Raw genomic sequence first — 19,428 nt, forward strand, 5'->3', positions numbered from 1 at the left:
GAGTTTGACACCCCTGTGTATGGTGTGTCACGGGCTGTAACACTTCCCACCTGTATCTCAGAATAAAATGAGTGTGTTCATCTGAGAATGGTGATGCTTTCTGGGGGAATTCAAGTCAGGCAACATTTGAGCAATTTTTCCTCACTCTGGCAATTATTCCTCCTTCCCTAAACTAGGGTTCCAAGTTGTTAAATACCTGTAGGTTTTAAGAATTAGCTCAGTCTGTTTTACAAACTCATGTGTCCCTTAGGTGGCTTTTCTCTCTTCCCATGCAGATGGATATCAAGGTTACATTTGTTCCATGGTAGTGCTGGTTGGGGTTTTCCTGAAAGTTGTTTATCTAGGGCCCAGAGTGGGTTTGCTCTCCAGGATCATGTGTCAGTCTCTGGAGACATTTTTGGTGGCCACACTTGAGGAGTGCGAGGGGTCATCCGACAGTGCACACAGTTTCCCACAACCAAGAATTATCTGGCCTGACATGTCAGTGGTGCCCAGGTCTAGGGTTCTTCACGCAGACAGCAGTCTCCGTAGCCCAGGCATCCCTGTGGGTCATCCCAGGCAGAATGAGTCTCTTCTTGGAGTTTGACGGGTCGGCCCTAGTGTTCCTTCGGGTTATTTTGCGCAGTAGATCCAGCCCTGCTATTGGGACTGTATCCTGGAGAAGGCACAGCACGGTCCTCTGCAGTAGAGGAAATTCTGCAGTGTTTTTCTCCGCAGCCTTTTCTGTAGCACTCTTCTTAATTCGCAGACGGCAAGCCCGTCTCAGTTCTTTCAGGCTCCAAAACGGATCTCTCCAGGTCTCAGCCTTATCTTTAACCCTTGAATCTTTTTCAGAGATGCCTTCTTTCTGGATCTCAATTGGGATTTAAGCAATACACTGAAAGATCAACACGAAAAGCTCATATCTGCTCTGGTGTCTTAGTCATAGGATTGTCTGGAAGAAAGGGAAAACTGATTGGGACTGGCGGGCTGTTTAAAGTTTTGGTGGCAGTTTGAATGGCCTTTGTAGGATGAGGACTGTATTGGGCAGTGTTTGAACCTTTATTAAATAAAGCAAAACTGTATTAACAAGTGTGATAATTTATGCAGCCGTTAGTCTAAAGCAAGGGGGAATTATAAATAGATGAACCTCAAGTCCCAGTATTGGGCTTGGCATTGCAGTCTGTGTGTTGGGCCTTTTTAGTAACAGTCATCTTCTTAATTAGGCTGTGTCCAACTTAACGTTGCATACAGTTTGTACACATTGCAGCAGAATTGGGAGTCAGCCTGGGATTGAGAAATTCCCATAGGGAACTGGTTTGTAGTGAGTCAGTCCGTGTGTGGAAACACACAGAACTCAGTTCCTGAGAGAGAAACCATGCTGTGGGGGAAAGGGGCAACAGGACCCATGTGGGAAGGCAGAATAGTTTATCTTCTGACACAGCCCTACAGTATGATGGAGCAGATGCAGGCGCTTTCTCAGAGCTGGGCAGGGTTAGGGAAGACCAATAGGGGATGATGAAATAACTCAGGACTAGAGCCATTATTACTCTGAGGCCTGAAGGAGCCAGCCAGGAGGGGGACTGGTTTCTGGAACCTTGGGAGAGCTTAGCTGTAGGAGAGGGCAACCTGTCGGAGTGTAACCACTGCCAACCAGTGGCCTAGAAGGAAGGGAATCAAGGAATAAATACCTCAGATTCTCTTTTTTCCCCACCCTCTGATCTCCTGCCAAAGCCTGTCATTGGTCAAACCCAACTGGAAACCAGAAAATAAGGGAGCCCAGTGAGGCACATACATAGCAGAGATGGAAAAGGTTGGGTGGAGGACCTGGAAGAGCATAGGGAGGGTACCCAGCATGCTGAAGTCAAAGTCAAGTTAGTTCTGAAAGGTATAGCTAGACGATGGTATCTGAGCAGAGTCTGTAATATTGTAGAAAGGAGTGTTTTCACTGATAACAGAGGACATTTTCAGAGACAAAGTGTTGCTGTAGGTTTGGTGAGCTCAGAGCTGCTTTTTTTGCCTTAGAATCTTAACTGACTTTAGAAACCCTGCAGTCCAGCTTCCCTTGCTGTGTGGGAACCCTTTCCACAGTGCCCTGCCCGAGTGGGTGCGGAACCTGTTCTCAGCGAGTCCTTTACACTGTTGGAAAGCTTTAATTGTTAGGAAGTTTGTCCAGATTGCTGAATGTATCAGTTTGGCTTAGGTTTGGCTTTATATGAACGAAAAGCCTAAAGTAACAGAGATCTTTAAAAGGTGGAAATTATATTTTTGTAAAGTCAGAGAAATCCAGAGTAGTCAGTTCCGGACGGATGTGGCCATGCCCAGGTCTTTGAGGAAGTTCTGCCCCATCGTGCATCACCTCCTGGTCCAGGCTCACTGCTTTCAGCTCGCTCTGTTAGGTTTATGTTCCGTCCAGCAGAAGGAGGAAAGGAAGGGAGGACTTGTCTCGGTTCTTCACTACAAATGCCCTGGCTGGTGCGGCTCAGTGGGTGAAGCACTGGCCTCCAAACCGAAGGTTGCCGGTTCGATTCCCAGTCAGGGCGCACGCCTAGGTTGGGGGCAGGTCTGCGTTTGGGGGCCTGCAAGAGGCAGCCAGTCGATGTTTCTTTCACACGTCAGTGTTTCTCTCCCTCTCTTTTTCTCTTCTTTCCCCTCTCTCTAAAAATAAATAAATAAAATCTTGAAAAAAGTTTTCATGTGAAATTTATTCATTCTATGTACAGAAAGTACATGAAGCACGTATCTACATTTTAAAGAAGAATAATAAAATAATCAGCTGTCTACCACCGAGGTTAAGAGAATAGAATGTTTACTGTCAGCTCCATGTGCCCCCCTCCCTGTTACACTTCCTGCCTCCCCTCTAGGTTTGACTACTATCCTAATTTTGGGAATAATTATCCCTTGCTGTGTTTATTTTTATTCATTGATTTTAGTGAGAGAGTAAAGGGGAGAGAGAGAGAAGAGAGACATCAATTTTATGTGCCCTGACTGGTGATCGAACCTGCATCCTTGGGCGTATCTGGATGATGCTCTAACCAACTGAGCTACCTGGGCAGGGCAGGGCTCCCTTGCTGTTTTTTGAAGAAATGTGTTACCACCTACATATGTGCCTGTTAAGTTTAGCTTTGTTTTTTAACTTGCTATAAATGTGTTTATATGTATTTTAAAATTTTCCTATGTTGGTCAAATATTTGTGAGATACATACATGTTCTTGCTTGTAGTTTAGTTCATTCATTTTCATTGCTGTGTAGTATTTCATCGTATGACTACCATGCATTCTTTCTCCATCCCACTGATGGTGGACATTTAGGTTGTTCCAGTCTGGGGTTTATTTGAACATTACCATTATGAACTTCCTTACAGGTGTCAAGCGATACCAACTCTTAACAAGTGTAAGAGTTTTTCTGGGATTTATCCCCAAGAGTGGAATTGTTGAATTGTAAAGGATGTACACCCTTAACTTCACCAGATAATGCCAGATTTTTCTAAAGAGGTTAATAGCATTTATACTACTAGCAACAGTGTCAGAGTTCTTGTTTCTACCCAGCTTGACAAACCTGATACTTAACAAGGTTTTTTATGTTTTGCCAATTCAGTAAGAGTGAATCTAATTGATTTCCATATGCATTTCCTTGATTACTAATGTGTCCTTTTAAATGTTTGTTGACTCTTTGGATTTCCAGGTTTGTGGGTACCCTTCAAGTCTTATGCCTCATCAATTACTTATCTATTTCTCCTTGTAGTTTTATTAAATGTTGCTACATATATTTTACAGTTTTGTTACTAGCTTCATACAGATTCAAAATTATTACATGTTGCATTTTTAATATAATAATGCTTTTTGACAATATAATATAGCTGCATGAGCTTCTTATGAAATAGGCAAACTGTAAATGTTTGATGAATTGAATGACTTGCCATCGTTCAATTTCTGCGGTATAGGCAGAAACCACAGGACAGGTCTAGTCTGTTCTTCTGGCACACTGTTATGTGTGTCCTACGAATTGAATAAATAATTTTTAAATAAAAAAGTGTAGCATTTTCTTTTTTGAGGTACAGCTTCCACACAGTGAAGGGCACCAATCTTAACTGTACAAGTCAGGAAATACTTAACACGAGGATACACTGTTCGCACTGCCCAGCAAGACTGAAAAATACCCCGCCCCCCAGGAAGCTGCGTACATCCCTGCCCACTGGTAGCCCACCAAATGTTGTCATTCTCACTGTGGTTCATTTTGCTGATTTTTGAATTTTATGTAAGTGGAAACGTATCATACGTATATTTTTCTAAATGTCCTTTTTGCTCAACATTTTGTCTGTGAGATTCAGCCATGTTCTTGTTTAGCAATAGTTTTTTTTTTAATTATTGCAGTGTAGTTTTGGTGCAAAAAATGTCTCAGTTTCCTTGTTTTGTAGTTCATGAGCATTTATGTTCCCAGTGTTTGGCTGTTATGTGTGACACTGATGCATTCTTGAGCTTGTCTTTTGGTAAACATAATTAGAATAGGTGGGTTGTAAGGTATACCCACCAAACAGGTTTCCAAAGTGGTTGTATCAATTCTTTTCCTATAGGGTTTTCTTAATAAATGTTTTGGATTCAGATTTGGGCACACACCTTAAATATCTGCATACTAAGCATTAGAGAGAGCATGGAGAATAGGAAGAACATTGTGATAGGAAGGAATCTCAGACAATTTTGAGAATGCCATGGTGGGCCTGCTCCTTATCTGGCTGCGTAGTAAGTAGCATGGATGGAGGAAAGCCTAGGACTGTATGTTTAAAGTCTCCAGCCCTTTTTGATGACCTTAGATTTGAGATGCTTTCCCAAGCATTAGGGCTGTAGCAGTCAGTGGCATTCTATCTGGATGACTGAAATCACCTTTATCATACATAAACATAAGCAGGTAACCGATGTGGTCTTGTATTGTAGGCAGGTAAAGGGTCACTCGCAACTTCTCCCTTGAGTTAGATTGGTGAAGGCAAAGAGGTGACGGAACATCTGTCCAACAAAACTCAGGCACAGCTCACTATTAATATGCGGTTTATTACCATCATCTGTAAGAAAATACACACAGGCATAAATCAAACTACTGAAAACTTCTACCAGCCCTACTTTTGTGACTTTAGGACACTGAAGGTTGTTTCCCTTGCTGTATCCTGAAGAGGAAAGGAAAATGTTTATCGTCAGAAAATTCAGATTCATTAAACATTTAGTGTTTTTTAATCTGTAGCCATTTTCTTATTACCTTTACCTCATTTAATGTAAACCCTATGAGTGAATGGTGGTATCTTTTTTTCCTGTGGACTCTTTGTTGACTTATAACAGTGGCATCTAATTTTTGCAGATGAGCAAAATCGAGTTGCACAGACCATCAGTAATGTGCCGAAGACCACACATCTTCTAAGTGAGAGCTCATTTTCGAGTTGAAGCTTTGCTTGCCACCAGCCCAGACTTTCTAGGGCGTCACGGTGCCTGTGGAACACCATGCAGCAGCTCCCAGGGCCACAGGAAGGGTGTGAGGTGTTGCTTCAGGACTCTCCTGGGTAGTGGCTGGAGTGTGTGTTTTTGAGTTGCCAGAGGAAAAATAATGTTTTTTAAAAGTCTCATCATTTCAGCACTTAGTAATTCTGTGTGTAGACTCTTTAAAATGTCTACCATTACACAGTAATGGTCCTCTTTGTGTAAATTATATATAATTGCTCTGTAAATTTTAAGTCATTATTAGATACTTTTGGTTGCTTTTATTTGAAGCCCAAAGCTTTACTTTCTATTTCTGGAATTGCAAAGCTTCTGCTGTCTTTGGCCCGTTCGGAAACTTTTTTCAGGAAGGCCTTTTTTTTAAAGCTCTGTGAATTCAAGCAGTCCTAAGTATTTGGTGAACATAATGGAATTTCTCCATCATAATGCTTTTTAAAAAAGGTATAAAATCAGCTCAGCTGTTTTTAGTCTGTTTATGGAGTTGTACTGCCGGCACCACAGTCCACTTAAAAACATTTTCAGGAGAAACCCCGAGCTGGTTAGCAGTCCCTGACTCACATCCTCCCAATTCCCCAGCCCGAGGCAAACATCAAATGACTTTTTGTCTATGGCTTTCCTTATTCAGAACATTTCATGTAAATGTGATCATAGAATATGTGGTTTTTGTGATTGGCTTTTTTGCACTTTCAGTGTTTTCCAAGTTCATCCATGTTGTAACATGGATCGTAAGGCTTTTCGTGGAGAATTTGAAGTAAAAGGTGTCTCCAGTAGTGTTCCTGTGTTCTCACAGGGAGCACAGAGGGTCGCATCTCGGGTTTATTTTACACACAGTAGAATAGCTTGTCATCTTAAGGCTACTTCCAGGATTCATTTTAGAGACGGGCTATGATGGACAGTGTGGAGCTAAATGACTGGCCTTCAGGATGTCTTGAACTCTTCATAATTATTTGCAAGGTTTTGTGTTCCCAAGCTTATGTTTGGTGGGGGAGTTTAGGGGACTGAGAATTTTAAAAAAGGTAAAATCAAGACACTCATACAGGTGTAAAATGAATACACATAAAGATTTTATTTGACTTAGAATGAGGACTCCAGCGAGAGGTTATAACTGGGGTAAATGAGATGCCCAAAGAACAGACAGTTACAGACCAAGAACATTCAAATGAGTGTGAAATGAAGGCGAAGTCAGCCTCTCCCGTCGTGCAGAGGGATGATTTGAACATGGACCAGGCGTGGCAGGTGGCCTGTTTACAGACGAAGAGTTGGCACCACTGTCAGTTACCTACATTGTCGGTTTAACTACATCAGAAAGTAACTTTCATGTAATCATAATTGCAAAACCCAGAGGATGTCCCCAGCAACACATAATTTTCTGCTGGAAGTGCACATTTTCTCCTGCACCCTCAACAGGGTATCAGGAAGTTTAAAACTCTTCCAAATGATCATTTTAAGTGCAGTCCTCACTTTTAAAAAGCAGACTACCCAAAGGGTGTTTACATCAGTTGAGGGTCCATCAGAAACCCAGGGATAGGTTTGAAGTTCACTCTTTTGAAGAGGATTACATGTTAGAAATCTCCAAGAAGTAGCCTTTGCAACTCACTTGGGTTACACTTCTCAATATATGTTCAGTACTTCTCTCTAAAAGCAGGAAGACTATTGAGGAGGAGATTTCTGTACTTGTAATGTGGGAAGTCTGGGTACCCTAAGTCAGTCGCGAAGGTAGATGATCTGAAGATCAGTCTGGGGAGGGAAAGCTGCATCACTTCCTCCCCTTTACGTGTGAAGAATTGTGGGCTTATTTCCGTCAGACCTTGCCTGTTACCCAGGGAGTTCTCACTTCTGGTCTTCAGAGGATAATGAGCTGCTTCAGTACTTTTAAAGGTAAACGGTGCACATGCCCAGTAAAGCCATTTAGCTACTTATTGGAAGAGACTAGGAATTCACAGCAAATTTGGCAACATTAGATGTTTGAGGTTGCATGTACAGTACTCCCCCACATCTTACCTATTCACCTTATGCTGAGAAAGTATTTACCAAGAAAACCCATAATTGTTCATAATTTGCATCCCTTTAGCCTCCTTCTCTGTTTATTGAGCTTAGTTTTGTGCATTTTTATTCTTCTCTACTAGTTTAAGCTCTGTGTAGTGCATTTCTAGATGTATTTCAGTAAAGATGCTCACAGTCATTAGTTGACAAAATCAGCAGCTGTCTTTATTTGACGCCTTGTCCTCACCATGAGTAAGTAAAGACAAAATTTTAGATGCTCGTTGGGCTGTGTTTAGGGCTCTCAGCTTTTTTGAGCTCAGAAGCATCGATTTTCCATGAGTGCACCCTAATGACTGAAGAATATTGCAAGTCTGTCTCCTGTCTGGAGCCCAGATTGTATCACAGTGACACAAAGGTGCTTTTCCTGAGGACTCCGGTGCCGACTGGAGAGCAGTTAGATTTACGTGCACATGCGTGTGGAATAGTACTTGAGCCTGTGTATCTGAGTCTCGGAGTACGGCTGAAGGGCAACCTGTGGGCCATTAGGCTGTTTGAGATGACCTTCTCCGATACTGGATCTCTTGACTTATATAGTGGCGTTTGTGGGGAAGTATACGGTTTGCTCTTCACCCCCTCAGAAGGGCTGAATGAGCGTCAATGAGCACACATCTCTGTGTCACAGTCACCAGTGGCTGGTTGGAAGGCTGTCTGGTCAGAAGACTGGTTTTGTTGCTCAATTCTTACTCCTTTGGTGACTCAAGGGAGTTTCTCCCTTTGGGTTTGTGATCTGTTTTTGCTGATGAACTTTAATACCTTTTGAGCCTCTATGGAGAGCAGTGTTTTCTTACCTGTTTACTTTGCACTTTGAAGTTCTGCAGAATGTGATCTGAAAGAGAGTCAGGTTCAATTAGCTTTGTTTTCTGTGTTTTTAGGGCAGAAGTAAAGAATAAATAATTAAGTCTTGGGATATCTTCTGTATTTTTACTTCACCCCCTAACCTGAGTCTCAGTGTTTAGGTTATCGTTTGATCTTAAAACACTAAGGGAGCGGGTGAACTGTGTAAAACAGGTTTTTCTTTTCCTCAGCAGCCCGTTCCTGCTTTAAAGCTTGGATGTCTGGCTTTTCTGGAAAAGCCATTGAGGGTTGAACCAGGCAGTTGTGTTGGGGGCGAAGAACGTGGAGGCAGGAGGGAACCCTATCCTTTCTTCTCTGCAGCATCGCAGGGTACAAGGTCTTGATTTTCATTAATATGTGGCCAAAGAATAAACATTATCCAGGAACAGTGATCTGATCTCATTTTTTCATGTGGCCAGGCCCTGACTTGAACACTTCCAGGGAAGTTTAGGGATGTCTGTTCGGCCCATCAAAGATAAGAGTAGCCACTGAGTTTGGTGATTGGGTCTCAGTGGTAATGTTAAGTCAAGTATTGGGTAATTATTTTACAAAAGAAGGGGACGGGGAGAGAAAGGGGCGCATTACAGTGTACAGGTTAAACTGTTCTTAACCAAGAGTGCCTGTCAGAATTGCCTGGGGAGGTTTTCCAAAATACATTTTTCCGGGCTCCACACTATACTTACTGAGCCTTTGGGTGGGTTTTCTCAGGCCATTGGATGGTTTTGATGGACTCCACTGGTTTGGTGGAAAGAGTATTGAACAAGATGTTAGGTTCTGACGGGGCCACTGCATCTGGTTTGACCCCAGGGAAGGCACATTTTAACACCAGTCTTTGAGTCTCAACAATGAAAAGGATTGGGTGAGGTGTCTCTAAGGTTCCTTTGAATGGCAGCATTTTCTGATTTTTGAAGACAAGTTTCCTGAAATGCTTTCCAAACTAATTTCTTTCCGTCTTTCTTTCGGAAGCAGTTAATAGGGGAGGCCTCTAGCTGAGACAAAGCACTTGGTGTTTGTAGGACATTGTCAGATCATTTGGCGATACTGTCTTAGTTGGGAGAGTAGTGAAGCTGTGACCCTTAATTTGTCTCCTGCAATAATGTAGATGACATGACTGTGAGAACTATCTTCTGAACATTTGTGTTACTGAGGGTTCGGCTCTAGAAACCTGGGGTGTAGAAAATGTGGTGGAAAAAACAATGCATTTTGAGCCGGGAGGTTTGAGTCCTGTTTCTGAGCTGTGTGACCTTTGGGCCTCATCTGTAAAGGATGGGGAGTGGGCACGAATGGTCTTTAACCCCCCTTTCAACTCCGATGGCCTGTCACCTGGTGTATCTTGCCTGTTAAACAGAAGGGTGCCGGTGCGTGCAGAGTCTGGTTGCAAATGGCCAGCCCATCTCCTCTGCAGGTTCGGCCACGGCCACTGGGAGGGATGTGGGATTAGGGGGGCAGAATTGCCCTCGGATCTAACGACAGTCACTTGAGTTGAATAGATGTTGCGTTCCTACCGTGTTGAAGACCCCAGTCTCAGTAGTACAGGAGATGCAGAACTTATGTCCTCCCTCTTGTTTGTATTCTTACCAGCACCTGGTGCCATAAGAGAGTTCAGATATTAAAATAATCATATGGTGGTTCTTCCACTCCAGGGTAGAGTACTTTCCCAAATAAACTCAACGCAGTTGGCTAATGCAGTTGGGCCCAGATTGACTCTTGAGAAATAACCCAAATCGCTGCTTAGGGTTCGTTGGCACGTGAGACGTGCAGAGAAGACATTGTGCGATGATGGGAGGAAGATCAACTTTTTGTAAGGAAGTAGCTTTCCCAGAATCCTGATTTTACAGCGACTCAACAGGGATATCGTTAGGTATTACTGTTTTGGATTTTTCCTCTAATGAGTGACAGACTTACACTTGGACCTCAGGTCTGTGCTGTGGCCAGCAGTCCGCATTTGGACAAAGTAGGAAGTTGGAGAGGTGCAGGTTGTAACCGGGGCCAGAGGAAGCTAGTGTGTACGCACTTCTGTTCCGACCATACATCGTTAGAAGTCTGTTCTGTGTAATGCTCAGTGAGGGAAACTACTACCTTTTCTTTGGCAAGGAATCTCAAATCTGTAGCAGTTTGGCCAGAAATCATCAGGGTGGACCAGAGACAGCAGGAATGTTTTTCTTTGATGAAAACACAAAGAATGTTTTTCTTTAGCCTAATTTTTAATGTAAGAGGAACAAGGAGGAGAAATTGCACTGGAACGTCTTGTTGGCTCCTCTGCCTGGCTTTGCAGCTCTTTGGCACTCTTCCTTTAGGGCCTGGTCCTCCGGTTAGGCTTGGACCTTATAATGCTTTGGAGCCCTGAGTGATGGTTCCAGAAGCTTTGGATTCGACTTGGAGTGTGAAGGCCTGGGTTTCAGGCCTGACTCTGCAGGTTGCTGCTTACTTTGCTGTAAAGCAAGTCACTCAGCCTTTCTTGACTCCTTTTCCCCACTCCTAAAGAGAAATGCCTCATTCTTGACCCAAGAGCCTCATGAGGTTATAAAGGACAAATAAAATAATATGAAAGATGTTTAAAATGTTTCAGTTGTGTAAATATTACCATGTTTCCTTTACACATAAATAATGCTTCTAAGTGCTTCACCTTCCCCTGTGCATGTTTGTCGTGGTCCCTGCAGCCTTCACTTTGTCAGTTAGTCCTCTTCCCTCTGTAATTGATGGCCACCTAACTTGTGAGTTCGAAAGGGAAGAGAGCGTTTGAAGCGGAGCAAGCCTGCGAACTCTCATTTCTGTAACATTCCGGCATGTGCGGGCGGGCACTCTGAAAGCCATGGAATGGTGGAAACCCTAAGTAGCCGCCGTGATGTGTGTGGTGCCAGCAGCGTGGGGGGCACGTCTCTTCTTAGGTGGTGGATGGGCAGTTCCAGGGGCTGCCTGAGCGGCGGTGCTGTTGTTCTTGAGTGAGACACGCGTACAGTCAGCTCTTTCAGTAGGGCCGTTACGGTGTGCATTCGCTCCAGGGGAAGAAGCACCGCCCAGTGTGGGTCTGGAAATGCCTGCCAGGTGGCTTCACTTTTGGTGATACTCACTTTTAGCATGCTTCTCCTGGTATTAACTGGTGGCTATGGAATTTAAGAGGGAAAGTCATTGCCTAGTTGTTGGCAGTTGGTTAAGTACAGCACTAGTTCTCAAAGAAGTTTTTCTTGTGGGCAGAGGGGTGTGGGTAGTGCCAGTGTGCGAAGTTTGCTTATAGAATCGTGTTCTCTTGGAGTGATTCAGGGACCGAAAGAGATTAAGTAACATGGTGAGGGAGAGCTGCCGGTCAGTACCGACAGGAAGGTAACTTGTAAGTGAAGACTCCTGAATCTCCATTGACTTACTTTATCACATCATAATCCTGGCCTCACAAAAAGGTTAAGAGAATAAATTACAAGGATGAAAAGCACCGAGATTGCGTAGAGTGGAAAGTAATGTCAGTGTTAACTCCGTTCACTGCATTGCACAGCCACATTCTAAGTTGCAGGAAGCCAGGAGTAAAACCACACTAGGGCGCTGGCTGGTTTCAGACCTGAGGGCCATGGTCCCTTTAGATGCAGAATATATTTAGTGAGATCAAACATTTAAAAAAAAGAAGGAAGAAACAAATGTGAGTGCATCAAAAGTAACAGGGTGTTACTTGGGAAACTCTTGTTTTCGTTTTGTTGCTCTGTGTTATGAAATACGTGTCTGTGGGACTGTGGGGAAAGTTTGAACCCATCGATCTGACAAGTACATGCCCCAGATTCCTGGAACTTGGGGACTGTCACTGTCATGTTACATTCACAGAAGTGCCTTGTCCCATGAAGTACTTTGGGGCCGAAGGAGTTCACTGTGTTTGGGAATGTCGGAGGGTCCTAACCTCCCACAAATTCTAGCAGCTGCCTAGTAATGGTTAGGGTCACTGGGTACGATTTTGATGTCTTTTTAGGAGTCAGCTAATACCTAAATGATTAGAATAAGGTAGCTTCTTAAAGTGGTTAATATTTTGAATTCCATACTACTAAGGCTTATGTTGTGTTTTTTCTCTTTCATAATATACTTTTAGAAGATTTATGGTATTCTTTATCATCATTTTATATACATTCATTGGGCATAGTGGTTTTGATTTTTGTTGTTTTTTGTCCAGAGGAACACATTTCCAATTTTATAACAAAGTGTGAAAGAAGGAATGCTTTATTTGGGGAAGTTTTTACCAAACTGTTAAGCAAGAACTGGAGCTAACCCACACACACTCACAGATACATATACAGGTGCAATTTATTATTTGGTGACGATTATTTTGTGTCTCTTCCAGATAAAGAATTGGAGGCACAGGTTGGTGAAATAATTTGCCAGGAGTTACACAAGAACATAAATTGTGAAAAGAAAGCTCTTGGGACAGCACTGGGTAGTAATGTGTTTAACTATCTTTTGCCTGTGAACACTAAAAATGAAGAATTGGAAGAGTACTGAGTAATGAGTCAGAAGGCTCGGCTTCTAGTCTCCACTCTGCACCAGCCTGTCTGCATAAGCACAGGCTTGCCGTTTCACTCTGGGGCCTCTGTCCATAAAGTGAGAATGTAGGCTTGATCTCCGAAGGTCCCTTTAGCATTTAGATGTTGCTTCCCAAAGGGCTGGAGTCTTGCATCAGGACCCATCCTGGGGTTTGTGCTGTTTGCAAGGCCCCAGGGAGCTGCCTCATTCTTTTTTTCCAAGGAGATAAATGTACATTACCCCACAGAGCCCTATAACGCAATGGCCTGTTAGTGCTGCGAAGAGCTTCTTCACTGGGGACCAAGCCCGGGCTGTTTGTGGTAACCAAGAAGAATCTTGGAATGAGTCCAGGAAATGTAATTTCTGTGACCAAGTAGTTGCCGACTCAAAAAGCTTGCTACAATCCACCCAAGAACAGCGTCTTCTGTCTTCGGAGAGTGAGAATATAGAACTCTATCTCCTGTGAAAGACTTTGAATTCAAGGACTTCCATTATCTTCTTACAGCAATTACCAAGAAAATGTATTCTTGCTGAATGTAACTTGATAGATGTTAGCAAGGAATGCCTTCATATCTTAAAAAGCTTTAAAAAATTAGTTTGTATTTGCTAATTCCTCACCTTCTCCATAATGCTAGTTGTATTGCTTTATTGTTCAGTGCTGTGAAGAGTTGATAGTACCTGCAGTCACCTTGACGTTTTCCGGGTAGATTAGGAACTGGATCACCAGAGGAAAAGCCGGTCAGAGTGACTGCTCTTCTGTCGCCCCATTCACACACACAGTGTAGCCATGGCTTTGACTGCACTTCTGACACTACAGGGTTCTTTATAATGGTGGAAGTCGTGACCTGTGTTTGATGACGGAGGCCTCCTCTGGTCCTTCAGCAGGTCTTCACTGCCACTGCTGTGCAGGATTGAGGCTGATGATAGCAACAGTGGGCTCTGGGGAATGGCCACCAAGAGCTCGGAATAGATGAGCTGTGTTTTCACGGGGGGCCCTCCTGGGAATCCCGAACTCGCTAATGTTAACTGCCTTACGCCCCAGCCTAATTGCCGAGGTATGAGTGCTCTCAACAGACGTGCGTTGGGTGCCTGTTCTCCTCCTAAGCTCTTCACGCGCCTATTAGAACGTCGCACGTGGGTATCCAACAGGAGCGTAACTCGGGAGATAATTCCTGTCAGCTTTTCCTAAGTCTCTTCTGTCTTCTGCTTCTCTTCCTATTCTGGTCTACCATGGCCAATTGGGACAACCCTGACTCAGTCTCTCAAACTTGAACTTGAGAATTTGGAATTACTTGTACTCTTCCCACTCCATACTTTTTATACCTAATAAGTTATCAAACCCTGTTGTTCCACCGCCAAGAATGTTTTTCTGATGCTTTCTGTCCCCAGTGTTGTTTAAGGTCAAACCCAGTTTGTTTTCCCCTGGACTGTTTCAGTCACCCTCTTAACTGAACTTGTTTCTAATCTGCGTGCCCCTCCTATTATCACCCACCAAGTTACCTTTCTTTCTTTATTTTTAAATTATCCTTTGATTAACCTTTTATTTTGTTGTCATCGTTTTACAATTTGCTTTTTTTTACACAACATTATGTTCTGTAAGTTTTCCGTGTAGTTCATTCAGATTTATCTCTCTTTTTAAAAATATTTATTTATTTATTTATTTATCTTTAGAGGGGAAGGAGAGAGGTAGAGAAACATCAATGTATGGTTGCCTCTAGTGTGTCCCCTGCTAGGAACTGTCCTGCAGGGAACTGGCTTGCAACCCAGGCATGTGCCCTGACTGGGAATTGAACCGAGAACCTCTGGTTCACAGGCCTGTGCTCAATCCACTGAGCTACACCAGCCAGGGCTCAGATTTATCTCTTTTTAATGCTACGTTAAAATGCATGTATTAGTTTATTTAACCATTCTTCTGTGAATGGACATTTTTATTATTTATATTTTTTCTTTCATTGCAGAGAATATTGAAGTAAGTGTCCATACACATGTGCAAGATGCCAAAAAGTGGACTTTCTGGGTCATAATGAATATACATTTAAAATGTTAACAGACACCAGCAAATCAATTTACAAAGAGTGCCTTTCGATTTATGCTCCCATTTTCCATGCCTTTTTTTTTTTCAAGATCCTTTGTAATCTGGGTTTAGTGTACTTCTCCTAGCCTCCGCGCTCAGATCAATGTGTTTACTCATTTACTGTCAGCCACTGTGTTGGGTTTGTTTTTTTCTGTTTTGTTTTGTTTTTAAGATTTTATTTATTTTTAGAGAGAGGGGAAGGGAGGAAGAAAGAGAGGGACAGAAACCTCAATGTGTGGTTGCCTCTCACATGGCCCCCAACTAGGGACCTGGCCCGCAACCCAGACCTGTGCCCTGACTGGGAATCAAACCGGTGACGTTTCGGTGCACTGGCTGGCGCTCAGACTACTGAGCCACAGCAGCAAGGGCAACGTCCTGGTTTTTATTCAGTACAAACTGTGTGCCAGGCATTCTCCTGTATGTTGGGGATTTAGTACCGGGTAGGACAGATGGGGTCCCCACCCTCATCTAGCCCACCCTCCCGCCACACACACTTTTTGTCGTTCCCAGGTTCTTTTTATGCATTTACAGCCACTTTTCTCTCTTCTTCATATGGCTTTTCCCCCTTTAACTTACCTGTCTAGAGACATTTTCTTGATCATTCTTCTACCTTTTTAACCAGCTTAGTTTTATCCTGTCTTCTCTTTACCTCTTAGACAGAATGGGATAGGCCTTCCTCAGCAATCTCTCAGCACCTCACTTACATCCTTTCTGTAGTGTTTATGCTGAAGAGGTTTTAAAAAAATTCTATTTATTTACTTCTTAGAGGGGAAGGGAGGAAGAGAAACATGAATGTGTGAGAGAAACATGATTGATTACCTCTGGCACACCCCCACCTGGGGACCTGGCTCACAACCCAGGCGTGTGCCCTGACTGGGAATCGAAATGGCAACCTTTTGGTTCGCAGGCCGGCACTCAATCCACTGAGCCACACCAGCCAGGGCTATGCTGAAGAGTTTTAATTACTTGTTTATACACGTAATTAAATGTGTATGCCTGTGTGTGCATGCATGTGTATATGTACACGCGTGTACACACATAGACCTTTCCCATTGCAGTCTGAGCCCAGTAAGGGCTGGCACCTGTGACTTACTGTAATACTCCCCCAGCTTAATGCCTTAAACACTGAAGATGCTTAATAAATGTTGAGCAAGTGAATGCATAATAAGCTATCAGATGAACTTAACTTCGTGCAGGGCACTGTGGGGGCTTATAAATATGACTGAGGACTGTCCGCGAGGACTAACCATGCATTCGGGGAGATAAGAACCAGATGGGTAGGCTGCAAGGTGATAGTGGTAAGCTCATCAACTTTGAGATGAGGGGGCGTTTTTCTCGTTTGTGCCAGGCATTGTGAGAGACACACAGAATGGCGAGGCACACCTTTTCGGTCAAATAGGGCCGTACAGCAGGGATTGGCAGTCTCCCGTTTGTGGGCCAGATCACACCCGCTGCCCACTTTTGTTCAGCCCATGAGCTAAGAGTGATATTTTGCATTAAAAATTGTTTTTATAAAAAGAATATTGGGTGGTATGTGAAGTTATGTGAAATTCAGATTTTAGTAAATTTTCGTGATTTTTGTTGGAACACAGCCCCGTCATTTAGTTTCCCCACCATCTACGACTGCATCTGTGCTGCAGCAGCAGAGCAAGCAGTGATAGCGGGCACCATCAGGCCTGCCAGCCTGAAGTAGGTGGCCTGTCAGAGAAACAGTCTGCCCACCTTGGATTAGAGCGCGGGAGAGATTCACATGCCCCTGAGGAGAAGGAAAGGTGTTCGTATGGAGGGGGTTACTTTGAGTTAAGGGAGCAGGACTGAAGCCTTACAGCTGAGATGATGATCCAGCTTAACCTTTTATGTTACAGAGTAGTCAGAAGATCAGAAACCTTGTCAAAATCTTCAGGATTTGTAGGGGCAGTGTCCACTGGCGTGCCTGGAGCAGAAGCTCTGAGGATCTTCAAGGGTGATAAGATTATGGTCGGGGTACGGCCTGGTCACAACTGGCCTTGCCCTTGAAAAATGAGAATGAAGAACAAACTAAGAACAGACTTCCTTTCTCTCTCTGAATGTAATGTTTCTTTCTCTTGTTTCTAGAAGGCCTTTGAGCCCTACTTGGAGATTTTGGAAGCGTATTCCACAAAGGCTAAGAACTACGTAAACGGGCATTGCACCAAATATGAGCCCTGGCAGCTAATTGCATGCAGCGTCCTGTGTACCCTGCTGGTAGTCTGGGTGTATGACTTTGTCTTCCAACCAGAGAGTAAGTATACTGTCCTGTCTATAACAATGTAGTGGAGGTTCGCCAGCTCTGGAGCGCTCGTTGGCAGATTAGACTAATTTTTTGCCTTTTGTCTTGGTTCTGATTTTTAAAATTTGTTTAAATGGGAAGTGGGGCATTGTCTTCCGACTGGTGAAGTTATAATAGGACTCTTGTGTAACGAGTACTGTTTATGTTGAGTTTTTTGGACTTGGTGGCTTACGTAAAAGCTTGCAGGAAATGAGTCATTATAAGGATCCACACGTGTCTCAGAGTGGGCATAACCTTCAGCTGCAGCTTCTTGTCTGGAATGTAAGTGTGCCACCCGGGGCTTCCACAGCAGGAAGCTTTCACTGTGGGTCGTCCTTTCAACAGCAGGTGGAGTTGGAACAGCGCTCACCAGGTGGTCCTTTCCGTGCCTGCCACGTGCCAGGCTCTGGGAGTAGCTACACAAGTAATAGGAGGTTCCTGTCTTCTTGCAGTTGAACTTCAGGTGTCAGGGGACGGTGCACTTCGAGCTTCCTGGGGAGTGCCTCGGGGAGCTGACTGACATGGGGAAGAGGAAGCCACTTCTGAGTAGAGAAGACAAGAAGTCTGTCAGCAGTCAGTTTGTAAATCATCCTTCCCAAGGTCCTGCCCAGCCTCCCACCCCGCCCCACCCCTCAAAAACCCCCAAACGCCTGGTTGCATGTCTCCTTATGAATTCCTTTCCCTCTGCAGGCTGTGTTTGGTAAGTGAGTGGGGGGCAGTCGGGGTTCTGTAGCACTCACTGCCTACACTTCTTTTTCACTCTTAGTCAGGCATCCTGATTAACTTCCTTGGGATAAGAAGCCAGTAACATTGAAGAGATTTCTTTGTCATGTCTCATTTGTCTAAAATTTCCACAACTATTTTTTTCCTGATAACATCTGTTTGAAGGGGCTCTCTGTGTTTTTTCTGCTCTTCTTTCTCTTCCCCCAGGAAAGTCAAATGAGAAACTAAATTCTGTTCATCTATCATGCAGATGGCCACTAGCCTTTCTAGTAACCCTATGTGGTAAAATTAGTTTGCTCTAGCTTTAAAACCCAGGCCTCAGTTTCAGCTCCCAGTCCTTGCAAGATTTTCCTTTTTTTTGAGAGAGAGAGAGACATGAATTTGTTGTTCCACCCATCTGTACATTCATTGGTGGATTCTTGTGTGTGCCCTGACTGGAGAGTGAACCCACAACCTTGGCATATGGGGACAACGGTTTAAATAACCAAGCTACTGGCCAGGGCTCCTTGCCAGATTTTTTCATAAACTCTTGACAGATTAGGCTGACTAGCCTTCCTGCCGCCTCCCCTCAGTGGTTTGCAAATGGACAGTCCCTTGTCTTTCTGCTCAGGCCTGTCCCTTTCCCGGGGAGCATTTGAGTCGGTGGAGCCCACCGTCCTGTCCTTCCAGGTGAACTGACCTGTTCCAGAGGGACTCTAGGAGCGGCAATGGATGGACTCGTCTCTATTTCTTTTTTTTTTATTGTGATAAGATATACACGCATGAGATGAAATTTACTATTTTTCCCACTTTTAAGTGTACAGTTCATGACATGAAGTACGTTCACATTGTTATGCAGTCATCGCCACTGTCCCTCTCGAGAGCTTTTCCATCTTCCCGAACTAAACCTCTGCCCCCGCTGAGCGGTTACTCCCCAGTCCCTGGTCTCCCTGGATCCAACAGCCGTTATTCTACGTACTCTTCCTTTTAAGGTGCTGCACTTATGAACCCACAGTAACGTTAGAGATCTGTATTTCTTTGCTCTTGACTGATACTGGCTTTAGGTGTTTGCTTCTGTTTCTAGCTCTGCAGCCCATGGTGCCCTGTGCATTGTGCTTGGTTGGTGGTAGAAGCAGAGCCGTTTAGGTCCTGGTGCTTACCTCCTTCGGTGTTCTGGACAGAGCGCCGGCCTCGGAGCGTTGCATGAGAGCATTACAGTGGCAGGCTGTAAATGATACGTGCCACCTAAGTCTCTGTGAGTCGGACTCAGCCATTTCTGTTGTTTTATTTTTAATAATGGGTTTTTTATTATTACAGAAGTAGTATGTGTTCATTGTAGAAAATCAAATGTAGATAAGCCATAAAAACAAAATTAAAATCTTGCTACCTAAATATAAGCACTATTTATGTGCTTCTCTCTCTCCATATATATGTTTGTTTTTTAGATTTTATTTATTTATTTTGAAAGAGAAGGAAAGGGAGGGAGAAAGTAAGGGACAGAAACATCAGTGTGTGGTTGCCTCTTGCACACCCCT

General features: G+C 43.8%; 1 protein-coding gene across 3 annotated transcripts in view; it reads left to right on the forward strand.

Annotated features, from left to right (window-relative positions):
• The window catches only part of SGPL1 (sphingosine-1-phosphate lyase 1), a 53,619-nt gene that overhangs the window by 3,893 nt on the left and 30,298 nt on the right, over positions 1-19,428 (forward strand). For all 3 annotated transcript variants that reach the window (XM_053663858.1, XM_053663857.1, XM_037130682.2), the window contains one exon: positions 16,999-17,164. In XM_053663858.1, coding sequence (XP_053519833.1) covers positions 16,999-17,164 — 166 coding nt within the window. The remainder of the gene's footprint in view (positions 1-16,998; positions 17,165-19,428) is intronic.

Source organism: Artibeus jamaicensis, unplaced genomic scaffold (assembly GCF_021234435.1).
Source record: "Artibeus jamaicensis isolate MK-2021 breed Jamaican fruit bat unplaced genomic scaffold, CSHL_Jam_final contig_332, whole genome shotgun sequence".
Taxonomy (NCBI): Eukaryota; Metazoa; Chordata; class Mammalia; order Chiroptera; family Phyllostomidae; genus Artibeus; species Artibeus jamaicensis.